Consider the following 17062-nt stretch of genomic DNA (forward strand, 5'->3'; position numbering starts at 1 on the left):
AAAAAAAGAACTCTATTCGTTTCGCTGTGTATTCATTTGTTGTGTGCAGGTAAACGCAGTGAGGAACCACATGAGGGCAGACGTGGGCAGAGAAAACTGCGAGGATTTGTTTTGCAGGTGAATTCTTAAGCAACGGATGGATAACAAAACTGGAGTAGCGTGAGTGAGAGTGTAGGAATGAAGCACATGTGGCTGGGCAACGGAAGACCACGGGAGGCGTTGTGTTGAGAAGGGAGAGAGAAACGACTGCAGCTGAAACAGCGTGGGGACGTGCAAGCAGTGAGCAGAAAACTGCGTTTTGAGACGCTGAGAATGTGCGTGGCACAAGGAGGACGCAGTTGCAGTGTGAAGGAATCAATGGTTGAAGGTTTGGAGTTGGAGGCAACAACGTACAGGTGATGAGGACGCACAATGGAGAGGGTTCAACGCAGGTGTGACGACGGAGTTTGCAATGAGACGATGCGCAGATTGAAGCCGACGAGCAGTTACAGGTGCGGATTGAATGCCTGGTCTGCGCTGAGGGAAACGTTTTGAAAGAAGATTACATTGATGGGAGCCAAACGCAGCTTTGAAGGGTCGAATGGCAGCAAAAAGAAAGCAGATGGAGCAGTGACGCGAGGAGGGTTCAGCAAAAACGCGGGCCTGGATGCTATGATTCCGGATTTGAAAGTAAAAATGTGATTTTAGACTGCGTAGGAGAAAGATGGCAGCATGCTGGTTATGCTGAGAGCTGAATGCTGCCCAACAGAAAAATGAAATGTGCGTTTGTGGGTTGCTGAAATGGAACGGAGGATTGAAAAGCAGCGTAAAGAAAATGGTGACTGTAGTTTGCAGGGAGAATAGTATATGAATAACACAGGGGTGCAGGTTTGACAGTGGTGAATGGAGAAGTGCAGATCCAAAAAAAATTTCTAATTTTTTTCCAAAAAATCTGAAGACTCCAGGCAACAGTAAACAGATTGCCCAGAAAAACCACTGAATCTCTCCACAAAATCAATATTTGAAATTCCCTGCTCCAAATTTGCCTGATAAAACCCTGCAAATTTCTCAAAGCGTATACCTGCAAATTGCAATGACAAAGAACCGAAAACCCAAAAATGATATGTGCATAAAACAAAATTAGAACCCTAGATCAGCTAAATACCATTTACAACTTTTGACTCTTAAACAGCCAGATTTATCAATAGTCAGCAGTAATATTATCAAAATTTCAGATTTACTATGAAAAACTTCAGAAACCTCTCATGCAATTCAAAAAAACAAACTTAAATGATAAACCTAGGATCAAAACTAGCTGGGCTCTGCAAGAGAATGCTTGTGGGAGTTGGCTGGTTCAGCTGAGAACTTCTCGAAACGCCCACTGATCTTCTTCAATAAGGGTTTCCTGCACAGCTCACTTCAACCATCAATAAAGAGAGAAAAATAGTACTAGATCTCAGAAGCAATGGAGATACCTGCCATTACTTCAGAAATTTTAATACCATTTAAACCCTAGCAAGTGAACAAGATACTTGTGTTCAACAATACTCTACAATACGTTGTTATTAATGGCTGAAAATTAAAATATGCAGAAAATAAAATAGCTCACAAACACTTCAATAGAGTAACACTAGCATGATTTCAACCCCAAAGTCTTTCTTATTTAGCACTAGAAAAAGTTTACAGGAGAGCTTTCTTCAGCACAAGACTCACAGATCGAATCTGGTTTCAAATGACCCCTAGCACCCTATTTAATGGAAAAATCTCCAACAGCTAGTTCGAGTGATCCATGCCAAACTAATCTCGACCGTCGATGAGGATCAAGATTTCTTTTAATCTCATCTGTCGAATTTTTAAATGCATTTTAATATATTAAAAAATTAAAATTCTGCATTTATTTACTCAAAAATTTGACTTATTATTTTTTTATTATTTTAAAATTTTTAATTTATTTTATTTTATTTTATTTATTATTATTATTTATTTTTTAATCATTTTTAAAATTTTATTATTATTTTTATCTATTTTTTAATTAATTAATTTTTTTAATTTTTTAATTTTTATTTTTGGATCCTCGAACATAGCCTTTGGAAAAATCACCTAGGACCTAGGACTTAGGACTTAAGAGGGATTAAAACATTTTCTAACCCTCAAGACACTTTACATCATGACTTTTACAATTTTACATCTCAGGGGGAAACCCCATTTGACATAGACCATCATAGACCACCCAGTTCTGCGACCAAATATAATCTAACAGATCAACACACTAGGATTCCTCTAAGATTCTGATGACAAAATTCATTCCGGCTTTGGGGTTAGGCTGAAGGAAAACTCTGCCGATCATGGATCGGTGAGACAAAAAACCTTCCGGAACGTAGATTATCACTATAAAATTAGGTCCACCTAGGCAATTTACATACATGACTCAGCTCTCCTAAGATTATTTACAATTCACACATGCAGACTGGGTTTACAACATAAATTGATCAAGTCGACGATGACTGTCCAATGGCACGGACACGTCAATCAAGCGCTATCCCTTTTGCGAAAAAAAGGGGGTGTACTGCTATGGGAAGTTGACATGTAGTGGTCAACACTATAGATAGCATTTCAGGATATATTCCAATTTTAATTTGTCCTTGAATTAAAATTGAGAATTACAATTCGAATTTAGTCTCACCAACTGTTTGAAAAATAATTTATTGATTCATCCTGAGTTAATTAGTTGGTGAAATTCAAACATGAAGTCTTTGTGAAGACATGCAATAGTTATCCCTTTGATTGAGGAAGTTATCCCTTAATTAAGGAGATAATGATGAGTTGTATTTGAGTTGTAATTAGTTAGCTCATTTAACTGAGTTAAGTCCAGTTAAATTAGTTCCAAACAGTTGGAGGAACTAATTGTGAGTTCAGTCAGTTAATGCATGCATGCATGCAACTAGTGTTCTCCAGATAACTGAATATTCTCTCATAAATAACTCATGCATGTCAGTTCAGAGAAAGACCCAGTTGAGATTAAAGGTAGGGATAGTGTACTATCAGTTGCTAGAATATTCCTATGAGAATATCTCTTGCATGCAGAAGGAATTCATTCCTTGAGGATTGCGCAGTTTCTACAGAGGTTAGAGCAGTGTGTGAGGTGAGAATCACACAGGTTACAGCTGGATCACCCAGGAGAAACAACGCAAGGAAATAGGAGGCTTGGAGGATTGAAGGAAGGCATATGTGTTATCTATTCTGTGTATGAGCAGCAGTGAGGGATTGTACTGAGAGCTAGATAGCTTGTGAGCTAAAGCTTTGTGTAATCTTGAGATATTTCCACTTGTATGATAATACAGATAGCGGGGTTTTTAGCTGAGGCTTTCCCTAGAGTACTCTTCTGTGTTTCATGTTTGATTGTTTCTTCTTCTCAATTATATGTGTTCTGTTTGAAACTTTGATCCTGCTCAAAATCGATTAAGCTTCTGCAAGTTTGATTGTAGAAGTAGATTAAGTATTTTTCTTTAGTACATTGCATAATCAGTTTAATCTACAATGAGAATTCTACACATGTTTCAACCACCACATAATCCGTACACTGTCAATGCAATTCGTACTACCAACATCAGTTGCAATTCATACCAATTTCTACATGTACGTGTTTGTATAGCGCATCTGTTGGTCACCATATCATCATGCCCCAACCGTACACCAAATTCTTACAGTTTAATCAAGTGTCCACAGTGACTATTTTTTTTTTTAATTGTGTATTACCATCCACGAATTTTGACAGCCCTGAATTCTGTCCGCCATGTCACTTCAGGTGCATACCGACTGCCATACATAACCCCCATAAAACGATGATGCAGATGCATACTGACCACCATACATAGCTGCCCTGAATTCTGTCCACCACCATTCATAGAAAGAGAGAGACATTGAGTCATGTGAGACATTAAGGAGAGAGGGGTCCGAAGTATGAAGGTAAGGTGACTTGAATTTCTTTTTGATAATAATATCATAGTATCATAAGGATAATGATAATATTGATAATTAAGTCAAAATTGAACTATTAGGATTGATTAATGATGAGTGGTTTTCCATCAACTATATTTGATTACCAATTGATACAAGGTGATTTACTATTTTTGGAAAGTCATACTTGAGATGCTAGACATGACTTTCTATTTTTAGAAAGTCACTAAAAAATTGTCAGAAATGAAATTTTATTTAAGGAAATTCATTTGTGAGCTGCCAATTTTCAACACATGACAAGGGAAAAATAGGTTACAAAAATATCTTATCAACATCCTCATCATAGAAGTAGGCACCTTAATCAATCAACGTATGAATCATATATGATAGAAACAACCAACTTATGTTCCAAAAAATATAGATGTTAGTGAAATTAATTCTTATGATAAGAATTCATCCTAGATATTAAATAACGACAAGGTTCCACAGAAGATTGATTTGGGATGGTTAGATCATTTCACAGTGTGACAATTTGTACCGCAATTAGAAGATCATATCGTCTTGTATCATCAAATATGACAGTTGCAAGAATTGGAAATGATGCAAGAGACTACGAGAGAGAAAAAGATATCAAGCCTTTCATCAAATATGCTTTGAAGACAAAACATTTCTAAAGGGAAAGCAATGTTATGAACATAAATATATCAATAAATAATAATGATAATTAAAATTTATAACAAATAATTATGAAAATACATGTCAATTAGTTGGGAGTCGGGACATGACTATTCATGTAAGGGCATCCCACTTAGTATATATACGGGGCCCTCATTGAACAATCATATTATATTTATCCTATGATGGATATTCATATATTCCAGATGTTTTAAATATGATATGATTTATCCTATGATGGATATTCATATATTCCAGATGTTTGAAATATTCTGTGTGATAATGAACTTTGTTCATATCATAGAGTATGTGGGGCTGAGAATAGTTATTGTGAATTTTAACAATACCTAACAGATCACAAATTTATTTTTCCTTTAGAATTTTGAAAACGACTTCATGGCAATATGATAAGTTGCTAAAGTAAAGTCTTCCTTGCTAGCATAGATAATTTGTTTCATACACTAAAGGTAAATTAAAAATGTATAGAAATGTGGAATGACTTAAAATATGTAATATTACCTTAATGTAATTGAAAAGGTCTCATTAATCTTAGCTGTATGATCAAACTTATTCCTCTTAGCAACGGAAAATTGACTCATTTGGTCCATAAGTTGCACCTTCAATAAAATCATTTTTGTAATTTGCCACAGTTATAATTATAAAGAATACTGATATTTAGTATTTAGTAATTTTTAGTGCTTAAGATATTTATTAATGATCAGGAGCAGTACTTTACAGTCCAACTGTCATCATTGGTAGTGGTTTACATGGAAGTATTTTATTTAATTTTGTTAATGTGGTTGCAGGTCTTCTATAACACTGCTCGCTATTATCAGGCCTACTATGGTTACAAAACAGTGAGTCCACTTTTCTTTTTAAAAGATTGTTTTATAAAGATGGAATACCATGGGGATAGAGTAAATAGTTTGGGTGGATTGTGCATATACATAGCACCTAAAATTTCATTTGCATTTATACAAGAGAGTGGATTTTAAACAAAGTGCAAACTGGCAGGACCTTCGAGCAGTTTTGGTTGGGCTTCTTCTTATTTTATCAGCATTCCAGTACTTGAATCAGTGGACCAGGCATCAACAGGTACTGAGATTTTTATTGTTGATTTTGAAGTTGATCATGAATTGAAGAATAAATCTTTTTATTCACTTGAAAAAGGGTATCATGTATTGTATATTTTATTTGAAATATACCTATATAATAAAATTGCATTGTCAAGTAAATTGTGCTATTTATGTTTATTTTCATTAGCAGCCCAGATTTATTTATACCTCAATGATTTTAATTCACAGAAAATTATTTATTACTTCAATTAAAATTCTGAATTGCTGGAAAATAAAATCACTGGTATTTAACTTCAAAAAAAATAATTTGCAGAAAAAAATAAAATTGAGAGATCAATCACATCACAACAGTAAGCATACACCCATAACAATTTTCCTTCATTAAAATTCTCCGGAAAATGTGGGCCTAGACCCATAGAGAAAATACACATAAATATGCACTATTGGACCTGTAACTCAGCCCCATTGAGAAAATCGGCCCATGGAATTCGGCCTCACTAGGAAAATCGGCCGAAGGAATTCTTCCCACTTGAAAATTGACCTTTTGAAGAGTTCGGCCTTTAAAAACTCGGCCTCCGGCACCAAAAAATCGACCCTCTCGTTTCCTCCTTGTATGAACCCTGCGCACTCAAGGAAATCAGCCCGTTGGGTAAATTGGCATCGCCACAAATCAGCCTCCTCTGCGCTTCAACTACTTGGTGTCTTGATTTCCTGAACTCAGCGTCCGGCACCAACAAATCGACCCTCTTTTTTCCTCCTTGTACGACCCTGCACACTCAAGGAAATCAGCCTATTGGATAAATCGACCTTTCCACAAATCAGCCTCCCCTGCACTTCAGTTAGTCGGCCTCTCGATTTCCTGAACTCGGCCTCCTGGAAATACTCTTGAAATTTCCTTGCACTCTTCCTCCCTTTTGTTCAGTCTAGCCGAGCCTCCCACTTTAGAGAAACTCGCTTCCTCCTTTGAGAAAATCACTCTCTCAATGTTGTGTAGCTGTGTTGTATCTTCGCCTCTCCATTAGGCTTCTTCTATAACTTCACTAAGCCAAATCCCTAACCCTAATCTCCTAAGTGATTGATGGCCGAGATTAGATCTCGCCTCACTTGAGATCAACGGTTGAGATCATATCTAAGTCACTTAAATAATTTTATTATTTATCCTTAGTACTTTGGCTTAATAGTCCAAAATAATTAATTGACTTTTATTATTGTACTTTTCCTAAGTTAGACTAAGAAATTAAGTCATAAATCACCTACTCCACCAAGCAAACACCTAAAGAGGCAATCAACCATATTCTACATCCTAGGGCACCAAGCTGATGTAGAAGACCTTCCGAAGCTACCAAGAACTTAAACAATTTATCAGTAATGAGGCAGGGTTATTAGTACAGTGAGAAGTTGCAATGTGCTCTAGTATGATGAAGGGTGAGGGCTGTAGTAGTAGAGGGAGAATGTTGCATTGTCAAATGTGGTGCTTGAATGGTTGAAACTTGATATTGTTGTGGATAGCTTGTCTAATAATACTTTGGCTATGGAAGAATGTTGCATAGACAAATATGTGTCTAGCAAAGTTGATTTTGTTATGGGAAGTTGTTAAATAATCATGCTCCTCTTCTTAGAGAATTGTACAAAGGAGGTGGGGTGGCTAGGTTTGGCCTTAAATAATGGGAAAACCAAGGTTCAGTATGTAAAATTGAACTTGAACTCCTATTGGAAGTACCATCTTGGTTAGCTAGTGTCTTGAGGTAGGCATCTTGTGTGAAAATTTCTACACTGGAACCCTATTAAATATTGATATTATTTCTCCTAATTGTCAATTAATTAACAATTTATCTGCTACGACAAATATCGAAATAAATACACTGCAACCTTCACAAATAAAATTTTGCGAAAAAATAAAACGATGGAAGCTAAGAAATGCTGGGACACACATAAAATTAACACATTTATTTTTGGACAAATGTCCTTGGAAAAACCTAATCCAGGAAAATTGGTGCAACAGTTGAGGGTTTTATTATTATGTAGCAGTGAGAAATTCTGAGTACAACTGGATGTCGAAATCTAGCAATCCTACAGAGAGAAATACTAGCAAAAAACTACTAAGGAATTTCCTCACCCCACAAGCAATCCTGACACAACTTGCCTTCAGAAACTCGACCCTCTAACCCTCTGCTTCAACCTCTGCACTGCTCTGCGCATCTTGTTTGACGTCAAGCCTCTGACTGGTCTCTGATGAAGTCCTTTTGCTCTCTGCTGGCTGGAAAGATGCCTCTCCGCCACTCCTTCCCGACCTCTGAAATTGAAGACGTCTTTCCCTCTCAACAAATTGAACTTGCCTCTAGAAGCTGCTGCACTACCCCTGCGTCAGCTTCTTTGTGGCTCTTCTGCCTCTCTGCAAATGCACTTATTGGATCTGGAATACTTCGTCTAATCTCATTGTTTCTTTTCCTCACTCACTGCTTCGATCTCTAGCTCTCTCCGACAACTGACTTCTGCTACTCTGGAAATCGATCTACCAAGAAATCAAACTGCTCAAGTGTACTCTCCATCACCACATCAACCATCTCTTATAATCCTCTGTTGGAGCACCAACGATCAAGATTAAAACATGATCGATGGTTAGGATTATCTTTGGATTGATCCATGTGAATATCTAGATGATTCTCGCCTTGACTTAATTAATACTGATTAATTAACCATATTCCCTAAGTTTAGACTTAGGAAATATTTAAAAACTGATTAATAATCTAATCAAGTAATTTCTAGGCAGAATTTCCAGAAATGATTGATCTCATGTGTTCTAGCCTCTCTACCACATTTCGTGGCTAGAATACATCCGATGCTACAAAAACTAACACTCCCTCTTAGCGAGGAATGTGCTCTAGTGTTGCACTCCCTGCTGCAACACCTTGTCTCTGCATCATCTCCTGTCATGTTGCTGATGTTTGGCAATACTGCCCACCAACCACTGCGCAACTCCGTTATACGCTGCATTTGAGCTGCTGCTGATGCTGCCATATCGCTGCCAACACTGCATCTGCACTGCAACTCCCTTCTGCTGCAACTACAAACTGCAACAGCACAGCATCCAAAATACTTAATCAACTGTGTTTAGTATGATGCATCTGTCTCTCGAGTTTCTCACTGCTACTAGCATCTGCACTGTCACTGAAGGGTTTGCGCTGCTGCTGACTTTGCACTGTGTCAACTGCACTGCTGCCAACTCTGCACTATGCTTCTCAACATCTCACTGCTACTAGTCTGCAACTGTCACCTGGTCTTTGACTGCATCAACTTCCATTGATCCATCCTGCTACTGACTACTGTGGGTCCCCGTAGCCAGGTAATGATCCATGAGGTGGACTCCTCAAGGATCCTGCCCATTTGTAGCACTTTGGGGCTACAACACCAAGTCACCCCACCTCACTTCTGGAGGTATATCGACAAACATAACGAAGTCTTCCTCCAGCCTGGAGGAAAACCTATCGATCTTTGCTGAAGCTGCCTGCTGGTCCTGCTTCTCCTCCTTGTCCTTCTTCTTGAGAGGACACTGGGTACTGTAGTGACTGAGATCACCACATTTGAAGCACTTGACCTTTGATAGGTCCTTCTTCTTCTTTCTTTGCTCCCCTGTCCTTGACTGGGACTCTTTGATGCCAAGGCCACATTGTCCTCCTCCTTCACCGTCTTCGATCCGCTGCTGCTGCCACTGATGGAGCTCTTTAAAGAGCTCGTCTCAACTCCGCCTGCTGCAAATTGGCTCACATTCTATCCGAGTCTGGTAGCCTATCTCTGCCCAATATGCTTTGGACAAAGACCTCCCACTCATCTGAGACATTATTGAGTGCTAATTGCACTAGTTCCGTGGGTTGATGCGCTGCCCCAACAACTGAAAATTGGTCTCAGACCTCCTGAATCCTGGTAAGGAAGGGGTCTATGCCTTCCTCTTTCTGCATTTAGACGAGTCTCAACTTCTCGTCTAGGTACATCTTCCGCTGCTCAGAAGTACCCTGATACAATGTGGAGAGAGCGTCCCACATATGCTTGGCTGTATCTTTGCCAGCTACATGTAAAACAACATGATCCCAGACTCCATCTAGGATCAACTGTTTCGCCCATGCCATCTCTTTCTTGTACTCGTTTTGCTGCTCTGCATCTAGAGGAACTGTCGCCAGTGCATCAATATAGGCTATCAGGCCATATTCATCTAGAAGAAAGAACATCCTTGCCTTCCAGATGACGTAGTTGGAAGCTCCATCCAACCTGTCCTGAACACGAAGCCCAACAGTGGCCATCTCAACGAACTGTTGAAGTCCTCTTTCCTTCTGCTCAACTGCTGCTTTGCTACTCACACTCCCTTTTGGAGTGAAATTATCTCCTCACAACTACTGCCGATCGGCAATGAAAATCGAACTTCTTGAGACTAGAAGTTCCATGAGGAAAATTTTCCCTCTGTGTGTGGGTCTCTTCTCTCTTCCACCCTAATGCTAGCTCCAAGGTTACCTGGGAAGTGGGAGCGAAAATAGGGAGTGGAAGCGACATTTTCAGAAGCTCCCGGTTTGGGATTCATTGCGGGAGTGTTTTTATATAAATATATATATATATTTTTATATTTTGATGCATATTTGTTAACTAAAGCATGTAGAATGATGAATTAGATATAAAAAACATAAGAAACATAGATTGAACCATATAATGACAATCATCTAGAAGTTATAATCTTCGTCAACCATGTCCACAAGTTAGTAACATAGTAACATACAACATATTGAGTCTCATGATTCATTAATCTTAAAGTTTCAAGCTTTCAAAATTCAATATATAACAATTATCATCATTGATCACCAAAGTTGTACTTGTAAGCTAAGTGTAACCATTACAACAAATAATATCTAACATGAAATGAAATGTTATAAAATGAAATGAAATGAAACAACTTTCAACTTTCACGACGCATCATATTCATAATTCATTACCAATGAGTTATAATTGCCAACTTCAAACTTCAAACTTAAATTGTCATATATTGTTTACAAAAAATATCATAATAAATATGAAAGAGTCAATAGTTATAAAAACTACTAGAAACTAGAAAAGACAAGTAAATCTATTATCTATTGCTAATGTTTGGGCCTCTTGTTGCCACGAGAAATGTTTAATTTTTTAGTCTTGTTGGAAAATCAAGATCTTTGTCATTAATATCACCCTCTAAGCATTAACATAATATAGAAAAACCATAGCATGTCAAGTCAAGATTTTGTTTGAGTGATGCATACATTTTTAGGAGGGTCATGATAGAGGAGTTTGACAACCAATGTCACTAACATCAAGGTACATAGAGGGATGGGTTCTCTTGATTAAATATGAGTTCCATACCCTAATACTTGACAAAATCAAATGGAAACATTGCAATCCCCCCAATCCTAAAATCCTGAAAAACTAATAAGTCTGCTGGATTTTGAATGAAATATAAAATTCTACTTTCTCCATATGAAATCCAATGAGGTTGGAACCACTCTCAAACATCCTTAGTCATTTCATGGTAATGTTAAAAATTTAAGTAAAAGGTTGAAAATGAAGATTAAGGAGAATGCCACTTACTATGAATTGCATATCAATACTAGAGCCATGGGCTTGATCGTTAGGCTGCCCCACTCAAAACTTATTTGTTTCTTTGAAAAAAATTGCATTTGGAATATTACTGCATTTTTTTTTTGCAAAAAAGACTAAATGCTCCCGAAAAACGCTATCGAAAAACCATGGAGCATTTTTTTTGCCGGGAGTGCGCCCCCGACTAGCTCCGAGTCGCTCTCGCCCGGAGTGCGAATTGGGAGTGGGGGTGTGGGGGGGGAGCTCCCACACAACCTTGGCTGGCTCTGCTCTAGTGCACTGCTGCAAAAACCTCTGCGTTTAGCTAGAGATCTGCCCAATGAAAGTACCGAGTTGCTCCCTTCGTTTTTGGAATCACTCGATCTGGAAGGATCGGATTTTTCTGCCCCTCTCAGAAAAATTGAACTTTCCTCAAGCAACTCGACGACCTAGCAAAATAATGCGCTTCCCTCGGGAATTTCGGCCTGCTGCCCTTGTTGAGCAGCGAAATTCCTTTCCTTCATTTTTCGAAGCTCTCTAACTAATCAATTGCGCTTTGATACCATGTGTAAGTTCCTTCACTAGAATCCTATTGCAGCAATTGATATTATTTCTCCTAATTGTTAATTAATTAACAATTTATCTGCTACGACAAATATTGAAATAAATACACTGCAACCTTAACAAATAAATTTCTGCGGAAAAATAAAACGCTGGAAGCTGAGAAATGCTAGCACACACACATAAAATTAACACAATTATTTTTTGGACAAATGTCCCTGGAAATGTTGAAAAATGTAACTAGGTTTGGTCTTCATAATGACATGTAATTGTGATTTTTGTAAATGATGAAAAGAAGAAAAATAAAATTATTATTGTAATGCTTGCTTCATGGGTTTCATGAGCAATAGATTTTATTTTTAAATGGCTCCCATTGAGAGCCTTTGGATTTGGCAAAAAGAGTCAATGTCATGTATGAAGAACTTTTCTTGGGCATATTACAAATGTATATGAGTCAATAGTATGGTCTAGTAGCCCTCCAAGACAAGCACACAATTTTCCTCTTCAAGTCGGCCTCAAGTTGAAGTAAAGAACTGATGTCGGCTTCACCTAATGAAGACACACCTATTCGGATGCACATGTTGGCTTATTTATATAGGACAAACTACTATATATATGTGGATGGGGTCTTCACATTTCCACAATGAAGAAGTTCACATATCTCTCTGAGATTTCGGATGACAATCACAGAGGTAAGTTCAGATAGGAGTGCAGAGATTGTTTCGGTGATGAAGCTTGGATAAGGGTACTAAATTGCAGAAGATAAATTCGGTGCTATCTCACAGTCAAGGGTGAAACTCTGTCTCGGTACAACAAGGAGAAATTTGGTGAGATTACAGTGATCAAGGTTCGGTATTATCACAAGAAGGGTCTCTCTGTCTCGGTGTTATTACAAGTTCAGAAATACAGTCTTGGTGCCATAACAGTTCATTGCCATCATAGTTTTGATGACCATCTCAGTGTGTTCGGATAGATCTTAGTGACCGTAGTTTGTTTTAATGCTGCCACTATATCTATGTTTTGGTACAACTATAGTAAAGAGATCTCGGTGTCATGTCAGTGACAAAGTCTCGGTGATGATGATATCTCAGTGCTAAGAAGGTCGAAGTGGAAGAGAAGTCAAGATGAAGAAAAGCGCAGAAAATTGACAATCAAGAGAACTTGTGTCTTGGTCTTGGTATTCGTCAATTGGAATCTCTATAAGAAGAATTTGTGTGGGTTTTCCTCTCAAAGAGTGAGAGGTTTTGGCCCTAGCTGATAGCCTACATTCTGTGTTTCTTGTCTATTTATGTTCATGCATTGGTAGTTGTTTGATGAAGAAGAACATTAATAATTTAAGTAAAAGAAGATCGTAATCTAAAGTTGTAAAAGACACTCACAAGCAGTTACTAATTGAAGAGAAATCACCTAATACTTGATGCCCTAGATTTCTCAACAGGAAAAATCCAATGCGGGAAAATTGATGTAGTACTTGAGGGTTTTATTATTTTGGAACAATGAGAAATTCCGAGTACAACTGGATGTCGAGATTTGGAAATCCTATAGAGAAAAATAATGGCAAAATTCTAGTGAGGAATTTCCTCGCCCCACTGGCAATCCCCGACACAACTTGCCTTTAGAAACTCAGCGCTCTGACCCTCTGTGCAGCCTACTTGACGTCAAGCCTCTGATTGGTCCCTTTGAACATGGCACTTGGCCATGAAGTCTTCTCCTCTCTGCTCCATCATTATTCACACGACACCTATCAATTGAAGGGTGGACCGAGGACATGTCACTTCCCCTTGTTGGATAGAAATTCCTAATAGGGTGGTCTATTCGCCACACCTACCTAGGGAGGTAACAACATGGCGAGTTCGAAGTTGTAATTTTGAAAGGGAAGCCTTATTTGAAGTATCAAATTGCCCATTACTTTCAAGTTTGGTTAACTTAGATGCAAAAATGATTAAATGTACCTAATGATGCAGTTGCTAACACTATGTATTGTTTGTAATTGTCATGTAGTTCCACAACCATGGCTTGAATAACCTAATTGGGGCTCAAGCCTTCCAAAGGTGCATATTGACACCCATTGGTGGAGCGTTGAGAGCCATGGGACCCCAAGCAGTGGCAAAGCATCTCACGTAGCTGTGGGCACATCCAACACCCACAATGTTGTAGCACTTTGTCCTACATTGATGAATTTTATGGGATGATTGTCCTGGACCCGACATGCTCCTAGCTGACTTAGCACTCTTAGAGGGAGGGCAATTGATCCAGGGCCTAGACGAGGATGGTCTTGTACTTTGAGACATGGGAGGGCTAGCACCAATACATTGGAAATTTATTGAATGCTATCTATGTGATCTATTGCATGCATTACGCATACATAACATGTGAATGAATGTCCTAGTGGTGAACTTTAACTAGCTCTCCCATGAAAATTCCATTATCCTTTGCGTAGGTAAATGCTTGAATTTTTACTGCTAGGGCATAAAAAAATCGGCCTCCTTAGCAACTATTTCGCTGTCTTATCACATATAGACTCCATACTCTTAAGGGACAAGGCACTAGCCTCATTTCGTTGGTGATCAATCTTATTTTTATCCATAAATTCTTCTTCTCTATATTCAACCCCTTTAAGTCCAATGTTCCTAACTAGGGCTTGGTGTGAATCCCTAGGCAAGGTACATTTGTGGAACTAGAGAGCCTAAACATTAATTTGCCACAAAATCTCCTTTTGGTGGGCATCCACTTCAATCTTGTCGATAAATTTCTTCTCCCTAATTGTTTTCCCTAAGGTAGAACCCTAGTTTGGTCTTGCTTCAACTTTGGGGTTTGCTTGAGGATTTCATGAGCGTTGGTCTTGTTGATATTCATTGTTTGAGACCCTTTGTCCTTGCCTTGACCTTTGGCCATCCCAACATGCAACTTACCAATCCTTGCCTTTACCTTTGGCCATCCCAACACTCAACTTACCAACCAAGCCATAGGGCTTGTGCTCTTAACCCCAGGCCTCTATAAAGAAATCAAATTGCCTCTAATTGGAGTCTTGAGCCTAGATTTTGCCTTTGTTGTAGAAGGTCTCATTGAGCCACCTTGTGCCCTAACCCTAGAATGTACATTAGGTGACCTCATCACATACCAGGATCCCTCCCAATGGTGAAAATTTATGAAGGGTAGGGGGTTTTGGCTATGGTGACAATGGGCCACTACCCCATTGTTGTCACTTGGTCTAGTGTTAGCCTTGTAGGGTGCCCCTCTCCAAGGCCTGCTAGATTTTGCAGCAACGAGGCCCAAGTGTATTGGTGTGTAGAAGTTACCCTAAGTCTCCTTAGACACTTCTCTAGTGTGAGCAAGTTGTTCTTGTAACTTAGCCTAACTTAGAGTTAGGGAAAGCACATAATTATTATGTTGGCTTATTGAGTTAAAGTAAACTTAGGAAAAGTAAAGTAAATTACTTTAGCAATATGTTTTAATCTCAACCCCTGATCTCAAGTGAGGCAAGATATTATAACAATAGTCACTTTGGAGATTAGGGTTAGGGATTTAGTTCATTGTAAAGTTATAAAAGCAAGGCTAAGTAGAAGGAGAAGACACCATATACAACAACACAAGATTGAGAGAGGCATCTAAATGAGTGTGTTGGGTTTGAGGAAGGGGGAACTAGGAGATCTAGATCATTTAAGGAGGGCTTGATCAACTGGATCAGAGCTAGTGTTCTATGTATTTCCTCAGTTGGGCCATTTTCCTAGGAAGGGATCCCATGTAAGTTTTGAAGAATTTAATGAAGAACTGTGATTTGGCAGAGTTTCTTGTTTCATTTTTGTGATTGGGATTGGTACCTTTTTCTTTTATTGAATTTATTTTGTTAATACCCTAATTGTGCTTTTATTCAGTAGATGTAAATCTACTCGGAACTAATTGCCAAATTATCAGGGTGAGAAAAATTAATGTGTTATAATATTTGAAAATTTTGAATAGTATAGATCTCTAAATCATATGTGCTAGGTTCAACCGTGATCGTACAAGTGGAATTTTTTTAAGGGAAGCCAAAGAAATTGGCTATACGGTTTGGCTAAAGAGCAAACATTTTTAAGGGTCAAATTCGGTTGAGTTTTTTGGTGAAGTGATAAAAAAGAAAAGAAAAAGGTGTGGTGAGTGTGGTGGCCAACATGGCTGTTGGGTCACAGCCGCTGAAGAACAACCATAGTAGTAGAAGCCATAGATGACAGTGGAGAAGTCAGGGTGGCAAGTAGGCGTTCAGGTGCAGGTGACAATCACATCACGCAGGTAGCGGTAGCAAGCCACAACATGAACCAATATGGCCTTATGGAATGAATGTAGACAAGCCACGGGTAGACAGCTGGGCAGAAACGACGAAGACTATAAGGTTGGACAAAGGAGGCAGGCATAGAGGGTGACAACTGAGACACCGAGTAGCAGTGCACTAGAAAAACAATGACAGAGTTTCAAGATGTCAGTGAGTGTTGAGAAATCTAGGGGCATCATGTGTAGGTGATTTCTCTTCTATGATAACTGCTTGTGATGTAATTTTACTTTTCTTATTGCTTTTTCTTTCACTTGATTATTATTATGTTTTCTTCATCAACAACTACCAAAACATAAAGTACACTGAGACAAAGGACACAAGATGTAGGTGATCAGGTAGGGCCAAAACCTCTCCAATATTGAGAGGAAAACCCACAAAATTCTTCTTCTTATAGAGTCTTCAATTGACGAATTACAATACCTAGACACTTGACTAACAACCCCTTTGATCAAGTTAATCCTTGCTTCAAGTCAAAGTCAATTTCTCCTTTGATGTAGCTTCAATATTTACTTCGTCCTTAACCCTTAGCCCTGCAATCCTAGTCTGAAACTTTCGGCCCTCCTTCCTGCAATTCTCGGCCCCCCTTGACTGTTCTTTTCGCACGTGTGACAAGATTAGGGCTCTTTTAACCCTCTTTCTCCTTTGCTAGACTCGGGGTAGTTTCTTAGTGAATTTGGCCTGCAAGATAGATCATTCCCTTGCTTTGATTCGGTCTTCTTGAGGTGACTAAATTTCTGATTTGCAACAACAGAATGTGCCCTAGCTTCCTCGCACGTGTGGAGAGAATATAACCCAAAAACAATTCATAAATTCATCCTTTCTTCTCTTCCTTTGTCCTTCTCTTCCTCACTTCTTTCTCCTTCTTGTGATCAAGTGTCAAGTGTGAGAAGTGTGTCCTTGAATGAGGCCGAGACCT

At 38.6% G+C, this 17062-nt stretch overlaps 1 protein-coding gene across 1 annotated transcript in view; it reads left to right on the forward strand.

The window, feature by feature from the left end:
- The first annotated feature begins 549 nt into the window (after positions 1 to 549).
- Positions 550 to 17062, forward strand: part of LOC149251467 (dnaJ protein ERDJ7-like) — a 140936-nt gene continuing 124423 nt past the window's right edge. Inside the window, exons 1-3 of the mRNA XM_089453896.1 lie at positions 550 to 669; positions 5418 to 5468; positions 5626 to 5706. Of these exons, the coding sequence (XP_089310022.1) occupies positions 550 to 669; positions 5418 to 5468; positions 5626 to 5706 (252 nt within the window). The remainder of the gene's footprint in view (positions 670 to 5417; positions 5469 to 5625; positions 5707 to 17062) is intronic.

The sequence above is a fragment of the Pinus tabuliformis genome, chromosome 7, assembly GCF_031772625.1.
Source record: "Pinus tabuliformis cultivar Carrire ecotype Pingquan chromosome 7, CPIR1, whole genome shotgun sequence".
Taxonomy (NCBI): Eukaryota; Viridiplantae; Streptophyta; class Pinopsida; order Pinales; family Pinaceae; genus Pinus; species Pinus tabuliformis.